At 41.3% G+C, this 20,450-nt stretch overlaps 2 protein-coding genes across 2 annotated transcripts; both read left to right on the plus strand.

The window, feature by feature from the left end:
* Positions 1-4,874: 4,874 nt before the first annotated feature.
* LOC118405023 lies at positions 4,875-9,484 on the plus strand. Its single transcript, XM_035804422.1, has 3 exons — positions 4,875-5,739; positions 7,153-7,294; positions 8,318-9,484. The coding sequence occupies exons 1-3, from the start codon at positions 5,211-5,213 to the stop codon at positions 8,676-8,678; spliced, it is 1,032 nt and encodes a 343-aa protein (XP_035660315.1). The 5' UTR covers positions 4,875-5,210; the 3' UTR covers positions 8,679-9,484.
* A 3,119-nt stretch (positions 9,485-12,603) lies between these two features.
* On the plus strand, positions 12,604-19,129 carry LOC118404914 (collagen alpha-4(IV) chain-like). Its single transcript, XM_035804297.1, has 4 exons — positions 12,604-12,646; positions 17,370-17,432; positions 17,882-18,330; positions 18,935-19,129. The coding sequence occupies exons 1-4, from the start codon at positions 12,604-12,606 to the stop codon at positions 19,127-19,129; spliced, it is 750 nt and encodes a 249-aa protein (XP_035660190.1).
* Positions 19,130-20,450: the final 1,321 nt, after the last annotated feature.

Raw genomic sequence — 20,450 nt, forward strand, 5'->3', positions numbered from 1 at the left:
CGTGCGGATGTCTTCAAGATATTTATAAGGTACCGTATGTTCTTAAGAATCTGTAGAAGGTGTTGATACTTAAAGCGTTTGGGATCGGACTTGCAAATGTTTATTTTACAAAATATTTATAAAAGAAGTGATGAAAGAAGTAACTGTGGTATGCCTGCGTCAAAAAGCGGGGGATGAAGAAAATGGATAATATGATATCTAAAATCATATCCTGTTTTTGGTTACCTTCTATTTTGCGTTTTTTTACCCGAATGTTTGACCTTCATTAATGTAGCAATAGGTATCAATTTATAGTGTCTAATTCATTGAAATGTTTTTTTTTTCATTATACCTTAATTGGTTTGATTTAGCATGTTCTTTCTAATTGGAAACACAATACTCAATGGTGCAGTATTTACCGGGCATGTCGGGTTGTTGGAAACAAATAGTAAAGGTGGTACCTCACTGCACTTGGGACACCGGTGCGGCACTGCGGGGTTCGAAAGATACTCAACGAATTTCAGAGGCAAAGAGCGAATTTTCTTACATGTATGTGTATTTTGTTGTCTTTCACTTTTGTGTATTATGCAATATCTAAATTATGAGAAAAAACGGTGAAAGTAACACAGCAGTACCGCAGTGAACGAACCCCGCAGTGCCGCACCATTGCCCCAAGTGCAGTGAGATACAACATTAAGAATTGGCCAAATAGACAGTCTGGTTTGCTAGAAGATTAAGCCGGCGCGGTGTCCGTCTTGTAAACGGTCGATGCCGTATCATAATCGGGCATGTCGCCGACGATATGGTCGATACCATATCGTAACTTTTAAGGGAGCTGTCAAGAAGCAAAATAGTATTAAAAATACACATTTTTTACTTTAAAATGTACGAAAGTATTGTGATATATATGATAAAAATTATTTTAAACTAGAGTTCGGCGACCTCATACCTCCATGAAAATTTAGAGCTTTTGGAAATTTCATGCAATTGACTACTACATTAACATAATTTATGCATGGTGTTGTTCATCATTGACAGGCGAACACATGTCAATTATAAAATTCCCATTATTAATCATAAAGCGGTTTTGCAATCTTTACATAAATTATGCAAATAAGTTCCTCATTACCATATTTGGTATCTGCTTACATTCCACCTATCATAATTAACATGTGTTACATTTATTGAAGTCCAGTTATTGGAAACATGGAATTACACAATTTCCTCATTAATTATGCAAATTAAGTCCTCACTTGCATAACATGTATATCATTATGAACATCTTTGCCTAAGGTACCTGCATACCTAATACGATGCCAATCCGTCAATCCCTTCTGCAGTTATCCTCTTTGGAGTGTCTTGACAAAAACGCCCCTGCAGTTCCAAAATTACATGTTAGGGGGCTGAAACTTGCCCCACTATGTCATGACGATAAAAGCTATCTACCACCCAAATGTCACGACCATATCACGTCCGGGACAAGAGATACATCGAAAAAACTGCTATGATAGAATATCCTCATTTATTATGCAAATGTACGCCTATTTTGCATAATAAGTATCTTATCTTGTACAACATTGTCTAAGGTACCTACATACCAAAAATCATGAAAATCCGTTGTTCCCTTCTTGAGTTATCCTCGTCAGAAGTTTTTGACAAAAATGCCCCTGCTTTCCCAAAACTAGCCGCTAGGGGGCCCAAACTTATGTCACTTCTTCCTGAGCACAAGAGCTATCTTACACATTAAAATCGTGACCATAGCATGTTCAGAACACCGAGATAGCAAAACCGGAAGTTGCGCTGCAGTACCATGGGAAGTCGCTAGGGGGTCCAAAATCTAATCATTTCCAGCTTTCATCACACACTAACAACACACCGAGTATGAAACCAATTCACCCAGCCGTTCTTGAGTTATGTTGTTTACACACAGACACACACACAGTCACACACACAGACAGACAAACGCGGGGTAAAATATAACCTCCATGACATTTCATGGAGGTAAAAAGATTGTGACCACCTCGGATTTGAACCCGGTTCAAAATGCATAAAATTCACCCACATTTCTTGCTGCTAAAGTAGGATTTCTAGTTTTTCTATCTCTTGTTCTGGACATGATACGCAAAATATTTGTTTGCTTGATAGCTCTAGTGGTCGGAAAGGAAAGACAGAATTTTGTGCCTCCTTGCAGCTTCATTGAAAATACAGGGGGCGTTTTAGGCACAGACCTTTGTAACAGTGTACACCACTAAGTGATGTATAAAGAAATGTTGGTGATTTTTGGAGTGTTCGTAGCTTTGGTGATCTCCAACGCAATGTCCTATTGGGTCATAGAACTCTGATATTTACAGTAGAATGACTGGATTAATCGAGAAGATAATTTTTGCGTTAGTGTAAATCTAGGGAAAGTTATATTTGATACTATCATCCTTGATTCAATAGAGTTCAGGGCTACTTTCCTAAGATGTTTGCGCTGTCTTTCGGGTGTACTTGATTTGATTAATTAGTCACATTGGCGGCGAGATTTTAGCTTCGGGTGCATTTGTTGATCGGCAGAGGTTCGATAGTCATTTGAGTGTATTTTTCGCCTGAAAGTCTATTGGGTTTCAGGGGCTTAGAAACATTGGCACATTTCTAAAATATCGCGCAATTGTGGAAAGAACAGGATGCATTAGTACCGAAAATGTCACTTGGAGCTTGTAAACTCGTCGGCCGATTGATTTTTCTGTTGTGTGACGACCCAGATGTTGATGTTACCACGTGTTCGTACTTGTATTGCCACGTGTCACGTTAGGAATCGGGTCAGTCACCTTGAGGATAACCATAATCACATGCTTGAATCTGATAAGCCACATGCTTGTAGTATCGGGTGTAACGTCTGGACTCACATTGATTTTGCTGTAGATTTATGTTTTAATAGAGGAAAGATACAACGTGGACTATTATATACGTTTCATAATATCGATATTTGTACATGTCCTTTTTCGTCGGCAGGCATGGCAATGAAAAGAGTTGAGACAGCGTACCTGTAATATACAGCTATGTTAGCCAATAGAATTTATAGTGGCACCATCAAAATCTATGTTGAAAGTGTAGTACAATGTAATTGATGTTTCTCGGTATATACACAAAGATTAAGACTGTTAATTTCTTAATTGCGCTGTGAATGTCATGGACGTCTGTGTTGATATTATGAAACGATTTTGTAGAGATTGCAAACCCTTTTTCTGGAAACAAAGTATAGCGCTTATGAGCCAACAAGCTTTTGATCAATCCCCTGATCCACTTAAGTTAAAATCAAAATTAAAGGAGTTCGTTTACTGTGCTAAAAGCATAAACACTCCTATCGACTACTGCCAGTCGCTTTGTCGGCATATAAGCTTTTTAGTGACTTGTTTTTTTATACACGAGTGTGCTGCATGAAGGGCCAAAGCACCGGTAAAAAATCATTTTCATTGGCGTTGGGCTTAGATTTAAATTTAACGGTTTTACAAGCTGGAAAAACAGTTACGAAGAAGTATAGAGACATTTCTAACCCCAAATCTTTTTATGTCTTTTTTTGACTGATATTTTACCGTAAATCATAGGCTCCGAATTCCCCAAAATCAGCCCGACTATTTTATGATGACAGACTATTCAATTCAACCGCAAAATGAATGGTCTAAAGTAGGGTTATTTTACGACACTTCTCAACACTTCTTATCATTTTACGACTCCTCGAGATGTAACACTTTACGACAGTTTGAGCCACCAAGCCGCTTATTATTGGCGAAAATGTATTTGTATGTAGTGTTGCTGGTTCAAAATTTATGGAAACATGTAAGTAGATATATCAAGATGCAAAATGAAACTTGTTTATGAACCCAAGCAAACGTTTGATAACGAAAAGCAATTACAATGCCTGTAATGAGAAGCCGGAAGCGAGATAAAATTCTAAAAAGAGATGACAAAGCTTGATAATTCCAATTTACAATCTTTGATAGATGTCCCCGACAAGTAAACGATTTCTTCATGTGGTGCCGGCCTTGGTATTTCCACGCAGTTCTCATTGATTCTAGATAACGTGCGGTGTAACGTGACCAAAGCTTGTGCCTGAATATTCAGATTTTTCTATTTTGTAAACTTCTAAATCGCGTATGACGCGGTTCCAAAGGAAGTCATTTTTGCCGGGTTGCCTATCTTCCAAAACCTTAACGAGGTACATTGTTGTCACTCAGTATACTAGTATTAATATCTATTTATTTTAGATTTTACTTCGAAATGCAACAAATAGGACATTAAAATTTCTAACGTCAGCGGTCCTGTTTTACGTATATGACAATTGTAGTCTCTCGCACTCTTTTATTCTCTCTCTTTCTCTCTCTCGCACTCTTTTATTCTCTCTCTTTCTCTCTCTCGCACTCTTTTATTCTCTCTCTTTCTTTCTCTCTCTCTATCTCACTCACTCACTCACTCACTCACTCTGTCCGTCTGTCTGTCTGTCTGCCTCTCTCTCTTTCTCTTTTCCCCTCTCTCTCTCTCTCTCTCTCTCTCTCTCACTCTCTGTCTCTCTCTCTTTACTCAGGCATACAATAACATACGTTTTGCACCTTTTTCAGGCCTACAGGAAAAGAATAACAAACAGCAGAGCATCAGAGGCTTGTTGTTTACAACTATACCATGACTGTTTCAACAGAATGGAGGCAGTTCCGTCCACTCGTCAGCAATCCTGACCGAGACGATTTTCATTGGCAGTCTGTCGTCCAATCAGCTGGAGACTGGCTTTCGTCCAATCACCTGGACTATCTCTGAAATAAATAGAACTGACGGAAACTCGCTAGCCAATCAACTGCTAGTTTACGGCATCAGGATCAATTGTGACGACCTTTTGCCCAATCAAATTGCAGGTCTCATTCTTAACGCGGACATCTTCCCTGCGTTGGAAAAATACTTTTTTTGGTCATAATCAGCGTAAATTTCCACAGAAAAGGACGAATACACTGTTGACATCCCCGACTTTAATGGTTTGGTGCCAAAAATAGTAGCAAAATTTACAAATATCTTTAGAAGATGAAATTCTATATTTCTCAAGATGCCATGAAATACTTTGAGATATAGCTTTGAAAGGTATAGATAAATTCCGAAAATGGTCGAATTTGGTCCTCCCTTTGCGTCAAGCGAAAGGGAGTAAATGCATAGACATTAATTATCTAAAAAGGAAGAGGAATAATTGTGCCAACTTTGCGACCACCATGTTCTCTCCAAGGCTACCTCCACTAACAAGGCTACGTCATCATTCAGTAGATAGTGACGAGTACGAAACAATTACTCGTTTCACCAGGAAGGATCCCAGACTTCCGAGAGGGCCCATCAAGCTACCTCCACTAAAACCCGACAAAGTCAGCCGCCGAGACAGGTCGGAGTCTCCGAGACGAACGATAAGTAGTAGAAGCCCGTTGAAAACGAGGCTGACCTTCAACGAAAACGAGACCAAGTTGGTCGTGCGTCAGAGGGAAGACAAAGATGGCGGCGGCAAGGGTAGACGCGCGAGGGATGACGGTCATTCGAACGCCATTATGGAACAGCTGGACTACAGACCGAGGGTCAACTCTACAGGACATAGCCCCTGTAAGCGCCAATCCAGGAGGACATCGGTCAAAAAGTCGGACAGAAGAGTTGCACCTTGTTCCCAGGAAAATGCTCGTTCCCAGGACAATCATCCTTCCCATGATGCCTTATCCGACCAAGAAGTGGAAAATCATGAAGGGAACGGAGAACCAGGTAGAAAAATAAGTATCCAGTTAACTCTTAAGAATCAAGATGATTATCAAATCCGTTTTTTGGTGGTTCTGATGATCCTTATTGCAATTCCATAAAAGTTAAAAACTTAAAATGGCCGAATATGAGCATGATAGAACAAAAAAGAAGGGAACACAAAAATTGCCTTAAAACACTTATCTGAAGTCAGTCTTGATATCAGTTATTAGTTTCTTTTCTTGAAGAACACGTTACTCTATACTAAATTTAGAACACCTCGAGCAATAACTAGGTCCAAGACGGAAGTAGCTAAACGGAAATAACTTCTTGAAGGTTTTGAAGTATTTAGGTCAGGAAGTGTTGAATACCATCTTCAAAGATAGCAAGGCTAAGTATAGAATGCAGCCTACATGTAGATGCTAATGATAGACGTAGCATAGATTTAAAGAGGATTCACAAGACTCCTTAAGGGCAACTCACGTTAATGTTGGCGGCAAACATTTAATGCTAACGACTTGTAACATTTCGTTTCTGAAATATGATATTCCTAGCTCAGCTTAAAAGGCATAAAAGTATAAGTCGAAAACAACCAATCAGTAAAGACAAAGGTATAGAAAAGAGATCTAATGTTGTAGAATGAATAGTTTTCTGTAAAATTGAACGGCCCCCTGAAATATATAAAATACAGTTTACTATTCTGTTCATATCGCTTCACAATATCTATGTTCTAACGTTGTAGAATGCTAATCAGTTTATGACAATTTCCCCAAAGTGATTGTAAGAAAAATAGTCATCACATCAAGAATCGAATTGCTCACGGCATAATTTATACATAAGTTAAGTACGAATGACAGCATTGCTAAGTGCCACGCCATTTTCTGCGTTTTTTTTCTTCTATTCTTGCAATGGTAAATGGCGCCAATGCCGTCAAATATAATTGGGAACACTGTACAAGGTTGCACAGGGCCCAAATAGATTGGGCCATCCTTTTTCGTCATTGTGTTCCGAGTTGATCAAAACGCTGTTAAAAGTAGTTGACAGAAATTGATAGCTATCATCTCCATAAAAAATGGAGACATAGTTTTGGGTGTGTTTGTTTTTCTGTTCTTATTTTTTAAGTCAGCATAACTCAAGAACCTCTGAATTGATTGCCATGATATTTAGTATGTGGGTAGGTGTTGGGAAAACAAAAGTCAATCATAATTTTGGGCCACCTGGTATGTGACCCTGGTACTGCAGCAGAAATTCCGTTCTTTGTCTCTTTTGACCTGAACATGCTATGGTCTTGACTTTTTGGTGACAGATAACTTGTAACGTAAGGAATACGTGGTGTATGCTTGGGTCCCTTAACGGGTTGGTCTAGAACTGCAGGGGTGTTTTTGTCAAAATATGCTAAGTAGGATAACTAAACAAGGTAACGACAATTTTTTCTCCTAGGACTGTACATGCCTCGAGCCAACAAGTATTTCCGCCTGCAGCGCCTCAGGAAGAGCCTCAACAACATCGAAGACCGCAAACACAGGTCCCTGTCTTACCCTAGGAGCACCAACGAGGAGCTCCCCCTACTGGAATCTCTCAGGTATTGCATATTTTAACAAGATACGCAAGGCTCCTTGATGCAAGTTAATGTTTTGCATCAAGACCACTAGTCTGAAAGTTTTTAATGCATAAACCAAGAAACAGTCATTCAACAACTTGAAGATTAGAAATACGACTTTCGCCAAAGATGCTTCAATGTCATTCAAGGTCAAAAAGTAATAGCTGTTTTCCAAGGACCTATTGGTGTTTACTGCTAGCTGTTACGTTACGTTATGCTAACTATGTTTAAGTGCAATACGTGTCATTCGGATCTACGGCGTCAGCAAGTGGTGAAAACGTTAACGTGCGAGGAAGTTTATAAAGCCATCCGTCTCTGTACAGTGATGTCTGGACTTCCCTGGTGTATATGATCGATTTCTGACATCGCGTATCCTCAAGATCACGTGTTATTATATAAACCCACTCGCAGTTTACGTTCTGATGTAATTGGTCGTTAATATCCATCCTGAAGAAGGCGACAGTGGTCGGTGAATTTAATCAGTGTGAAGGAAGACAGTTTAGCATTGCATTATGATTACTAACAACTAGTGGTGCGTACCTAAACTCAATTTCAGGTTCAGGTCCGGATTCAGGTCCAGCAGTTCAGGTTCAGGTCCGGACTTAAAGTCCGGACCTGAACCCATCATCGCATATATTATGTGCATTTTTTGAGGGGGAGGGGTGGTGGTGCATATAAAATAGCATGTTAGCATGAATTGAAATGCAATGTGAAAAATACATGAAAATGATAGACAGCCAGTGTAAACACGAACTGTTTTTTGTCTTTTTCCAGTGCAAATTTCACTGTCTATGGATTTTAGATGGTTTAGAACAAAAAAAAGGAATGTAAGTGACAGATTGCTTTTTGCAAGTCTGGACTTGGCTCCGGACATTTAGTTTTTTTTGGACTTGGACCTAAAACATTTTTAGGTCCAATTCCAAGTCCGGGCTTTAGGTACGCACCACTACTAAGAACACAGATGAGCTTCCTTAAATTTGACTGTATTTTTTTCACCTTTCTCAGGTATCCAGCTAAGCCGTGCCTCCCTCCCATCGGGGTCAAGTGTGACGTCAGCAGTGGCCTTTCACCCCATCGTAACAAATCCTCCCCACGGCGTCGCGGGGGGCCAGTCGTTTCTTCACTGAGGGGATCAGGTTACTTATCCTCGTTCACCTTTGACCTCGATGACGACGACTTTGATCCTGACCTTCGACCTTATGAGGAGAGAAAGGAAGAGCTCGGAGACGTCGTCTTAGATCAGTTCTTAAAGACCCACAAGAGAAGGAACGCCACTTGCGAAAAGCTCGACAAAGAACAGGGAACAGGGCTGGTAAAATTCTGTGAGGAAATCGCCATCATGACCGCCATACATCAGTGCTTCTAGGCTGTAAGACAGCCGCCATTTTTATATTATTACCGTTGTATACATATGTATACATTAAAGAGATGAGAAATGCAGTAGTTTAAGCATTTTATCGACGTATATCTTGGGAACCCAATACCTATAAAACAAATAGGAAATATTCATCAACAGTTGATGACGTTTTCAAACACAGAAGTGACGAAGATACTATGGACACCGATGATGAAAAGAAATTGTGGTTAAATTATGTTAAAAGAAGTCAATAATCTTAACTTTATTTTCAGATGTGGAAAATGTCATTTGTGTTGGTATTTGGCGTATTGAAAATCAAATTCAAATGCCACAAACGTTTAGCTGCTGTCATATGTGTTAATATGACACAAAATATTTGTTGATATAGAGTTTGTCTTAAAATTTACAGCAGTAACAAAAAATTAATTTTTCTGGGAGCCTGAAGGTACCAAAATCAATAATGATGGTCGATAAATGAGTATGTCCTAGTCATGTAACATATGTTCTTTGGGCTGTATTTTTCTACCTCTCGTTGTCGTGAAAAGGACCTGAAAAATTCAGTGGACCGGATGTTTGAACAATTAGACAATGAACAGAGTATACCTACACTACAGTGGCATTCGTTCACGTGTCTCGAGACTTAATGGCCCAGGAAAATACCAAGAGCGAAGAAGAGGAGAGTTGATGGTCATTTTCATCAAGTTTCTACAGTCAAACTTAAATAGACAGTTAGCGTTGTCTTTGTGAAGATAGACACCAAAACAGATTCCTTTGTAGCGAAATTGACCATTGTTTTGAGTATTGCCCATTCACAAATAGGTCCAGGTTCAGGTCCGAACCTGAACCTGATCATGTTGACCCGGACCGTACCTGTACCTGAATTTTCTGTACCGGCACCCACCACTTCTGACTAAGGGATGTTAGCTATGAAGCTTTTAGCGACACGAAAATTTGAAGGGTTGCTAGAAGCTAATTGAGTAAAGCTATGTTCTTGTGACATCAGATGATGTGCTTTCAGAAGGCAATAAGGAATAAATGTTACTTACTAAAGAAACTCAAGAAGTTGTATCTTGTTAATATGTTGTTGCCATTATAATGGCAAAACGTCAAAAATGTTCATAGATGTTGCCAATGGTCAATGTAAAGTTCTGAATTCTATCCTGCACATACAAGAAGCACTGTTTTATATGGAATTTGTACAAATGGTTTCTACTACATATTTTGTCTACCACACCATTTATTGTGACCAATTTGTATATTTGTAAACAATGGAAATGTCTTGATGCACGGTGTCTTCGCTGAAAACAGATTATCATTGTGGAAAACACATTGAAGACCTTAAATTGAGTATGGATGAAACGTAGTAGATTAATGTGAATATGCATTGTATGGTATGGCCAACATATTGAATACAAGACAATCACTTTAAGACGTATATATTCTAAGCGGGAACGTAAAATCATCCTCTGTGATTAAGTTGTCTTGTTTTAGATTTGAAAACGTGCATACAGCCTTGGTGAGCATCGTACTTGTAAACAATGTAATTGATATGTACAGTTATTACTATGCTTTATTTGATGTCTATTCTAGAGATGTCATTTATTTCATTATTGTTTTGTTCAAGACTCTAAATGACCATAGTACTTGAAAGCTCATCTTTGTTGGTAGTTATTATGAAAAAAAGTTGAATTGTTATATCCAACACACAAAAAAACGGACCCAAAGTTTCAACTGATCAGCTCCAGTCTTTGTCAAGGAATGTAAAATCCACTTCTTCTTTGATGTCACATAAGATAGAACGTACACATGACTCAGTGATTAGTGGATCATAAGTAGCAGGAAGTCTGAAACAAAGATGGTGGGTTCCATAGATTTCCCGTAACTTATGATCCACTGTTCACCGTGTCACGTGACGCCACAGAAGCAGTGGATTGCCCATTCTTGACAAAGACTGGAGCCGGACCGTCGAAATTTTGGGAAAGTCCACTTTTTGTGTAGGTAATTAAAATTCTGAATGACCAACTCTCAAGTTGATCTAATCAGAATCATGAGTTGGAGTCCATTTTTGCACAGTCACTAAGTTTACTGAGCAGCCAATATGTTAACTATGTTGTATGGTTTCAAATATGAATAAAATTGGCTCCAAACAATTGACCAATCTGACGAAGTTTTTATGAAAGTTTTCTTTCAGCTTGTATATTATATTGGCATGCGTAGTAAGCGTCTATTTTTTTTAGTTCAAATCAAGTCTCCTTACACAAAATTGCTTTTGTTTAAAAAACTCATCAACCAGTCTCACGTTTCTAAAATGTATTCATTACTTGTTTCAATCACGCCCACATTCTACATTACATTGTCTTGATAACATTTTTTTTATAAATTTGCTTTTTTTTCTTGTCACCCTGTGTTATCGGCACGTGTCTAGATTTTTTTTTCTATTTTGCTTTTTGTACAGACTGGGACAATGTGGCACTGCACTCAAGTTTTGGTAACTTATATTAACAGTGCCACATATACGGTACAGACAGAAGGTACCCATTTTTACACCTGAGTGAAGTGAGGAAGGTCGTGTAAAGTGCCTTTCCCAAGGGCACAACGTCGGGGCGTGGCACGGCGGGGATCGAACTCAGAACCTCTAGGTTCCGAGCCGAACGCTCTACCAGTTACGCCACGCCCGACGCCACAATCGACGTGTCTAGATTTAATTAGATTCCTCGAAAAATAAAAGCTGGCTCTAAAAGTCTAAAGACACCTGAAACTGTTATAGTTTCTCTAAAAACATCACAACACATGTACAATCTGTCTGGTAGGTACTAATACATAAAGATATATATATATTACTCTAGTCGATATGATGTTTACGAAAACACCTCATGTAGAAAACAAGCTTAGTGACTACAACTTTGACCACTTGCGAATAATCATTCTTCATAACGACCCACCATCATCTATGTACAACTTGAATAACAGCCTATAAATGGCAAAAAAAGTAAGGCCTGGGAAAATATATGTCGCATTTCCCGAAAATAAGGGTCGGTAAGGTTTCCATTTAAGACTTAATGTGGCATCTCACTGCACTTGCGGCACCAGTGCGGCACTGCGGGATTCGTTCACTACGGCACTGATATGTGTTATTTTCGCCGAATTTTGTATAAATCAGATATTGAGTAATACGTAAAAGTAAGACAACAGAATGCAAAAAAAAAAAACGTTAGAGAATTCGTTCTTAATCTCTGAAATTCGTTTTCGAACCCCGTAGTGCCGCACCGGGGGCCCAAGTGCAGTGAGATACCACCTTTAGGCCGAAGTAATACAACGAATACCGTTTAATTGTGTAAAAGTAAAATACACTAATATACCAATAGACACAATTGTATTCAACATCGTACTTTGATTAGGAAGATACATTAGGATGTCAAGGACAAACGATACAAAAAGCTGCTGCAGTACAAAGGACAGTCACCAGGAGGCCAAAAATCGACCTTGACCTTCTCCTTCCCAAATATCCGGAAAATAAACAAACAGAGAGTGACATAAATTATAGATTAACTGTATTGTTTCTGCCACACAAACAGGTAAAATCATTGCTTTCCACGCCATGTATTCATAAAAGTATATATTATCAAGTTCCAGACCAGACATGTATTCATAAATGTTAAGGCAATAACCTACCGACCGTTTCTGTCAGAAAACAAAAACAAAAGAAGAAAGCGATATAAAAATTGAAAGGTTTTACTCCCTCGCTCACGACGTCATCTAATTCGTCTCGTCTGCTTCCAACAGTATTGAAACCTCAGAATATGACGGCTCCATTTCAAGTATTGTTTTCAATTTTGTTCGGTCGACTATATGCTACTTTGTGTCTGAAATTGGGCGTCAGTCAGCAGAGCTTGTTGCTGGTGGAAGGACGGTGTGAAGACCGACAACAGGCACCATGTCTGGGCGGCAGCAGCAGGCCCACACACGCCAGGGCGGAGGTATGGTGTACGTTCCTTTATGTCATACCTGTGACGCGAAAACGTTCGATACGGGTGTTCCGGACCGGGCCGTACGCTTCCGTATCGCACAGGTTCGAAAGGCGTATCACACAGGCTCCATTCGAGTAAATCGAACTGTTTCGAGCGGGCCGAATACGGCACGATTGTCAATTCGAATACCTGATTCGGACGTTGGAACATTGCTGTTGCAACACTTCTGGTTCGAGGGCACCAAAATTGTTCAACTTCTGGCGCATTTCGCATCAAAACATGGCTTTTCTCAGGTGGGTATGACATTAATAAAATACAACACGGTGTATTCCGCATCACCCTCGGTACCAGCCCTCCCGCCTTCGGCCGTCGGGCGATCCGACCCGCGGTAGGGCTGATACCTTAGGTGATACGGAATATACACCGTGTTGTATTCTATATGTATCTCACTGCACTTGGGGCATCGTCGCGGCAATGCAGGGTTCTTCGAAAGGTTACTCAAAGAACTTTATAGATTTAAAAAAAATCCTTACGTTTTGTGTATTTTGTTGTCTTCTGAAGGCGCGGTCACATAGGCCGTGCCATCGTCGTCCGATTTTGATTCCATAGCATTTTAGAACCACCGACCGACTTGGATCCAAAACAGAATTTTGTGTACCAATTGTGTAGAGTGTACAGTTGAACTTTGCAGGAGACCTACATTTTTGTCCTCCAATATGCCCGACGTTAGTGATCGTGCAACGATTGCACGACGTATGTGACCGCGCCCTAAGTCATACTTTACGGAATACGCAATATCTAAATTATGAAAATCGGCGGAAATAACACAACAGTGCCGCAGTGAACGAACGCCGTAGTGCCGCACCAGTGCCCCTAGTGCAGTGAGATGCCACTTTTTGTTTTCCTCCCCTGTTTGTTACAGCAACTGCAGTTATGGAAGTTGTTTTTTTGCCAAAGAGAAGCTCCCCGACGATGTAATAATCAGGCCCAGATGGCAGTACGAAGTGGATAATAGTATGTCCAATTTGCCTTGTCCTAATAAGAATGTTTGCTTTTAGGAAGGAGCGGCCAGATTTGTTGAAGATCATAACTAATTTTTTTTGTTGGTTTACTTGGACTTCTCATATTTCCTACAGAAGGCGCTCAATCTGTTGAACACGCATTAGAAAACCTCTATCTGCATGATTCAGAGAATATAACTATATCGTCTGCATATAATAAGCACGATATTAGTCTGTGTAACGCAAACGCCACTACCCGGAGCTTGTAGCCTCCTCCCCGCGGATAGGGGCGGCAATGTAGGACGGGCCTAAGAAGCGCGATTAAATCAGGCTAGCACGATATCGATACAAATAAATTTGCCATTAACTATTACATTATTTTGTGAGTATCATTACCTCCTCGACATCAGAAGTATTGTTTTCGATTCTTTTTATCTTGATGTGTGTGCAAAAGTTCCACTGACCCCGAGAGTGTAAATGTAACTATGATGTAACTGGAGACAAGTTGCCACAGTCTTGTTTGGGATACCTTGTAAGCTTAGCGAGTAGGAATATCAGCAAAAAAAGAAAAAAAGATTAAGTACATCCACCTGCCAAGTTTCATCACTCCACTCCTGTTTATTTACCGAAATGTTGTCGTTATGTATGACTTTGTAGCTCCTATAGCAGCATTACGGAGAGGTTTATCACAGAATTCCTGTATGCAATATCAGCTTTATTTTGTTAGCCCTCTCTAGTATTCCCTGGGAGCCGCGATCGGGTAGCTAGGACAGTTTTTTCGGTGGCCCAAGACAGTCAGTCCGCCGATCTCCTATTAGCGCCCGGGGGAGTTTAAGCCCGATGAGGTCCACCTGCCTTTTTTCCGTAGCGATAACTCCTTCGGGCTTAAACTCCCCGGAGCGCTAATGCATGTGAGATCGGCAAACAAAACTGCCTTGGCTCCCCCAGAACAAAACTCGCCAGCTACCTGGTCCTGTCTGGCTCCCAGGGTAGCGCCATTAATTTCCTACCCGTATAAATACCGAGATGTACCTCCCGGTATCCGGCAATCCACCGGGAAAAACTGGGGCTTCGGAACCCGATCGGGACTATATCACTTTCGTGGTACCGGTGGAAATTGTGCCATAGCACTAGTAGCAGTAGTAGTAGTATCACCAGAGGTATCAGCCCGACCGCGGGTCGGATCGCCCGACGGCCGAAGGCAGGAGGGTGATCCGACCCGCGGGAGGGCTGGGACCGAGGGTGATGCGGAATACACCGTGTTGTATTTTATTTATGTTATAATACCCACCTAAGAAAACCCCTGCGCCAGAAGTTGAACAAATTTGGTGCCCTCGAACAAAAAGTGTTGCAACAGTAACGTCTGAATCAGGTATTCGAACATTCGATGGCGCCGCACTCGGCCCGCTCGAACTGGCAGTTCGATTTATTCGAATGGAGCATGTGTGATACGCCTTTCGAACCGGTCTGATACGGAAGTTATGGCCCGGTCCGGAACACCCGTATCGAACGTTTTCGCGTCACAGGTATGACATAATTACAGCACCGTTGCGGTTATGTCGCCCCTTACAGGTCTCCCGTCTGGGTGAATGATTCTGGCTGATACTGGGGGTTTGTCAGACCTCCATCCGGGTGATTTGTCATTTGAAGTGAATCAGACAGAAGGATTTCCCCTACTCTTTTTCGAAAGGTGTGGTGGGTTGTGGCTCTCCCCAAACACTTGACCTCCATTTAACGCCCTATTTGAGGGACGGCCCTAACCAAAGCTAGGTACTCATTTTCTCCTGATTGACGTGGGTAAAGCCGTGTAAAGATCGGTAACATGGCTGGATTCGAACCCGGGTTCCTTGGGCCGGAGCCCAATGCGCTACCATTTTCACCACGCGATTACACCGTTGTACTAATTATCATAACATAATTGTTTCGTCAGGGACTACGCCCGGACATCATCCACAGACTGACTGCAGCAGCACTGACACAGAAATCGTCACCAACCCTTTGTACGACACCATAAAAGGTAAAATATATCTTTAAGTCACATTTCCCAACCAGTGCCCAACCGGGTACTTTACGGGTCGTTGTTTTATGTTCTTTTGTTTGGGTCCTGTGGGGCACTCAGTGACTGAAGGGCTATTCTTTTTTTTCAGCTTGGCTACCGCCGGGTTATTTCATTCTTAAGCTTGGTCCTAGCTTCAAGCCGCAACCTAATCATATACAAAATTAAGGCTTAGATCTATTCGATAGTATGGTGTTTCAATCTTACCTTTACACTTAATAAATACATGTAATGTTTTATTGGCCTATTTTAACGATTTGTGTCGAAAGCGTCGAAAGCAAACATGCTGCAAAACATTCAGTTAAGCCGATTTTGTTTTACAATCTGACCTTTATCAATGCTAAAATGGACTGAAAATATGTTATAAAAAGTCCCTTGTTGAATTTCGATAGCTATATTAGACACTCCGAAAACTCTTTGATGGGTAGTGTGTGCCAGACTAATAACATGGAAGTTTAACCAGAAAAATAAGTCAGGCACTAAAACTTACAAAAGAAAAAGAAAAATGAAATAATCGTATTACCAACAAAACATAGCTTGTCCCTTTTAAAGTGGCAAATGTAATATAGTAAGAAAATTGGAGTACTAATGTTGTCAGTTTGGATTATATAGGATCCTACGATGCACCTACTGACAAGAAAGCTAAAGGAAGGGGGCTGTGTAAGAGGTGTTGGCAAACTTCCAGCGCCCTACTTGTTCTGGCCCTTCTCTTTCTCATACCGTACTTTGCAGGTCAGTACGATGAATGAGTGAATGAATGAATGCATGGATGGATGGATGGATGGATGAAAGGATGGATGAATGAATGAATGAATGAATGAATGAATGATGAATGGATGGATGGATGGATGGATGGATGGATGGATGGAAGGAAGGATGGAAGGAAGAAAGAAAGAAAGAAAGAAAGAAAGAAGGAAGGAAGGAAGGAAGGAAGGAAGGAAGGAAGGAAGGAAGGAAGAAAGGAAGAAGGAAGGAAGGAAGGAAGGAAGGAAGGAAGGAAGGAAAGAATGATAAGATAACCTTCCAAAATTTCAAAACAGATCTTATTTTCTTTTATCAATAAAAAGGAACATGGCACAGAAGTAAGACAGTCTATGCTAGCAAATAGCTAAGTTAAAATCACCTATAGAAAATGGGTGTTTAAACTGACAAAGATAAACAAATTTACAGTGGCAAATGGCAATAAAGCACTTGGGTTGGAAACTCCAGGATAGACATTAAAAAAATAAAGCAAGCTCATATCTAGAAATGGAAATTGTATTTTGAAGGATCTATATATGTGTAGGTTTGTTTGCGTTAAAATGGAAATGCTTCAAGAAGGTTTCAATCTTGTTGTTTCATTTGAAGCATACGTTAGCCATTTGAGTTAGTTAATTGTATTCTATGAGAAGTGTAAACGTATGTATGTGTCGGTACCCAATATTAGCTAAGCTGCCAGGGTTTTGCCATGTATTACATTGTCTACAATCTCAATAAATAGATAATTAAATCAATAAATAAAATGTTTCTATTGGAATCTTATGACAAAAAAGTTGACCCCAGAGTACTAGGTTGATTCAGGTATATTAAAATGCATTGCACAGTTTTCAAATTTGACATCTATTTCGTAATAGTCTTCTAAAGTTTACAATCACGACTTACACTGAGTCACAATATTGTTCTTTTGTTGTCACAGTGCACATGGCAACTCTTTTTAGGGACCTTGGCGACCTTCAGGCACGTGTGATTGAACTGGAAGGTACGCAGCATGATATATCAATATTTAAAACATCAGTTTGCTACCCTGCAGATGCAGACTTATCAAAACGATGACATCACCCTTATTTCACTATTTATTCTGTTGTGTATGTATATATAAATCTATATATATGCACTAGAACACTACATATACAGGTACTCACTGCGTCTCAATGTTGTTTGTATAGAATAGAACCTGAGTGTAGTATGTACAAGATTTATGTTATCAGCATGTAGTCTGTCGCAACATACTGGATTTGTTTTACATTTTACACTGTATTTCTTCCAATATTGCATAGCCTTAAATATATATATCTTTTGTTACATTATTTGCTTAATGTGTCTTTTATTTTTATGTTTATTGCAAGCATAATAAGTTTAATTTGCCTTACATTGTACCCGTTTTACAAACGTTGTGCAATAAACTTTGGCTTGACTTTTGTTTAAAAGGGATCAACTCAAAAACTGGGCATGGCTCACCGGAACGCCAGAAAGGTGGATGCAAGTGTATCGGATCCCCCGGGCCCCCGGGGAAGGTGGGGCCCGTGGGAACGGCTGGCCGCCCGGGGAAGGACGGGTCTCCTGGACCAGGTGGGCCAGGTATCCCCGGCCCTATCGGTCCTCCTGGGCTAGCTGGGCCTCCGGGTAAAAGGGGACCGGTGGGGCCGGCTGGCCGCCCGGGGAAAGACGGCCGCGGGCCTACTGGATCAGTTGGGCCAGGTATCCCCGGCCCTATCGGTCCTCCAGGGCTAGCTGGGCCTCCGGGTAAAAGGGGACCGGTGGGGCCGGCTGGCCGCCCGGGGAAAGACGGCCGCGGGCCTACTGGATCAGTTGGGCCAGGTATCCCCGGCCCTATCGGTCCTCCAGGGCTAGCTGGGCCTCCGGGTAAAAGGGGATCGGTGGGGCCGGCTGGCCGCCGGGGAAAGGCCGGGCCTCCTGGGCCTCGAGGGCCGAAGGGACCTGCTGGTCCCACTGGCCCACTGCGGCCTGTTGGTCCGTTCGGGCCACCAGCTGCACCCAGCCACCCAGTTGTTGCTGCTCAGACGGCAGCTTCACTGGCACCAAGCACCGGTAGGTACCCTTGTGATAACCGGGGCCAAGATGTTAAAGGTATGTGTATTTGTGTCTGTGTGTTTGTGTGTGTGTGTGCGTCCGTGCGTGCGTGTGTGTATGTATGTATGTGTGAGTGTGATCGTGTGCGTATGTGTATGTGCATGCGTGCGTGTGTGTTTGTGTGCGTGTGTGTGTGTGTGCGCATGTATCTTTGTGTCTGTATTTGTGCGTGCGCGCATGTGCGTATGTGTGTGTACCTATGTGACTTGTGTTTGTGATTATTCTCTTTGATTTCATTTGGTTTTTCTCTCTTTAATTTCTTCTGATACATTATCCAAAACAACAACTAAAACAGAATGATGCATACAAATAAGCAATACATGTAAAATTTCATCGATATTGAAATGTGAACCATTTCAGTAATACTAATTGCTGTTTGGTATGTTGCAGCTTGTCCTGGGGGCTATAACGCGTTCCGTGGAAACTGCTTCAAGATCTTCTTCAACAAGAAGACCTTCGCTGGAGCAGCCGAAGCCTGTCGTGACGAAGGCGGCCACCTCGCCATGCCCCGCGACGCTGAGACCAACAAGTACCTGCGCAACCAACTGGACAAGCGCCGCTTTGGCTACTGCTGGATTGGCCTGAAGTACCTCATCCACGAGCGAAGGTCTGTGTGGGTCGACGGTACTACTCTTCTACCCGGGGAGTTCAACGCATATGATCGCGGCAAACCGGACAGACAGGGATACTGCGTTGCCTACTGCACGCGCACCGTTCCTCCAAAGTGGGGTAACGGGCCCTGCAACTGGGATGATGCCTACATCTGCCAAGTAGCTCCAGGTACTTCACTAAACATATGACGCTAATGCACCTTTATCCGCGGGGTAACCTATATCCGTTTTTTTTAATGGGGTATTTGGGATATCCAGTCGACGGACGCTAGTTTGCTGTTCCATCGACTTGATATCACGAAATATAGTTTTTAAACACAACAGGTATAGGTTGCCCCAGGGATAAAGGTGAACAAACGTCACCATTTCCTGCTACCTTCGCCACAAAGGTTATGTTTTTGGGAGCTCCGTGCATGTTTTTTGTTGTTTGTTTGTTTGTTTATTTCTTTGTTGTTGAACAGTACAACTCGAGGAGTCGTAGATGGATCTTAATGATATTTAGTATGTCGGAAGGTGTTGGCAAAATGAAGAAATAAGCATATTATGGGGCCCCTGGCGCCTCTCTAAAGTACTAAAGCAGGGTTTCAGGTTTTCATATCTCATGGTCTTTATATGCTATGATTATTTTTGCCTTGCCGCCAGGCAAGGCTTTACGCCAGCTTTCTTCCATGGATCCATGGATCAATGGACGGACCTGTTAACCCAGCCCTTCCAAAGCCCCTTCCAAAGGCCCTTCTTTTTGCTGGAAGGTGACAGTTCAAAATTAGTAATGACCGTTCGATACAATGACCATACTCATATGTAGTTGACCCCTAAGGGTACACAAACATTAGGGACGCAAGCCAATCCACTGGACCACGCTCGCTCGCGGCTCACTCGCGGCTAATCGCGGCCGAGTTTCATGGCTTAGTTAGACAATGGTACATTCCAGGCGAGTATTAAAACGCTCTTCTAGACGCATGTTACTGTATGTGGTCCAGCGTAATAAATCTACGCTTTAACTCGCCATGTTTATATAAATATATATCACAAATTGCATCAGAAGGAACTTAGTTTGTAATAAAAAATAATGCATATTCATTGTGGGTCAAAAAGTTTTACAAAGCCTGTTTAATGTGCCAATAATTCATCTGACATGAATTATGATAATGAGAGGGGAGGGGGGCGACATGTGGAACTCGGGATTTTTAAGCGTAGAATCTAGTCTAACTTACCAAAATAACATAAAATACGCGGCAAGGCACAGCTTTTTTAAAAAGATTTCTTGTTTCATAAATAATGTAATTTGTGCAAAG

This window comes from Branchiostoma floridae, chromosome 17 (genome assembly GCF_000003815.2).
Source record: "Branchiostoma floridae strain S238N-H82 chromosome 17, Bfl_VNyyK, whole genome shotgun sequence".
Lineage (NCBI taxonomy): Eukaryota > Metazoa > Chordata > Leptocardii > Amphioxiformes > Branchiostomatidae > Branchiostoma > Branchiostoma floridae.

Excerpts from the sequence above, each read along its gene's own strand:
- LOC118405023 (XM_035804422.1), top strand. The coding sequence starts at position 5,211 with ATGTTCTCTCCAAGGCTACCTCCACTAACAAGGCTACGTCATCATTCA. Across the intron at positions 5,740-7,152 it reads TGAAGGGAACGGAGAACCAG|GACTGTACATGCCTCGAGCC; the intron begins GTAGAAAAATAA and ends TTTTTCTCCTAG. Across the intron at positions 7,295-8,317 it reads CCCCTACTGGAATCTCTCAG|GTATCCAGCTAAGCCGTGCC; the intron begins GTATTGCATATT and ends CACCTTTCTCAG.
- LOC118404914 (XM_035804297.1), top strand. The coding sequence starts at position 12,604 with ATGTCTGGGCGGCAGCAGCAGGCCCACACACGCCAGGGCGGAG. Across the intron at positions 12,647-17,369 it reads CCACACACGCCAGGGCGGAG|TGCACATGGCAACTCTTTTT; the intron begins GTATGGTGTACG and ends TTGTTGTCACAG. Across the intron at positions 18,331-18,934 it reads CTCCGGGTAAAAGGGGATCG|CTTGTCCTGGGGGCTATAAC; the intron begins GTGGGGCCGGCT and ends GGTATGTTGCAG.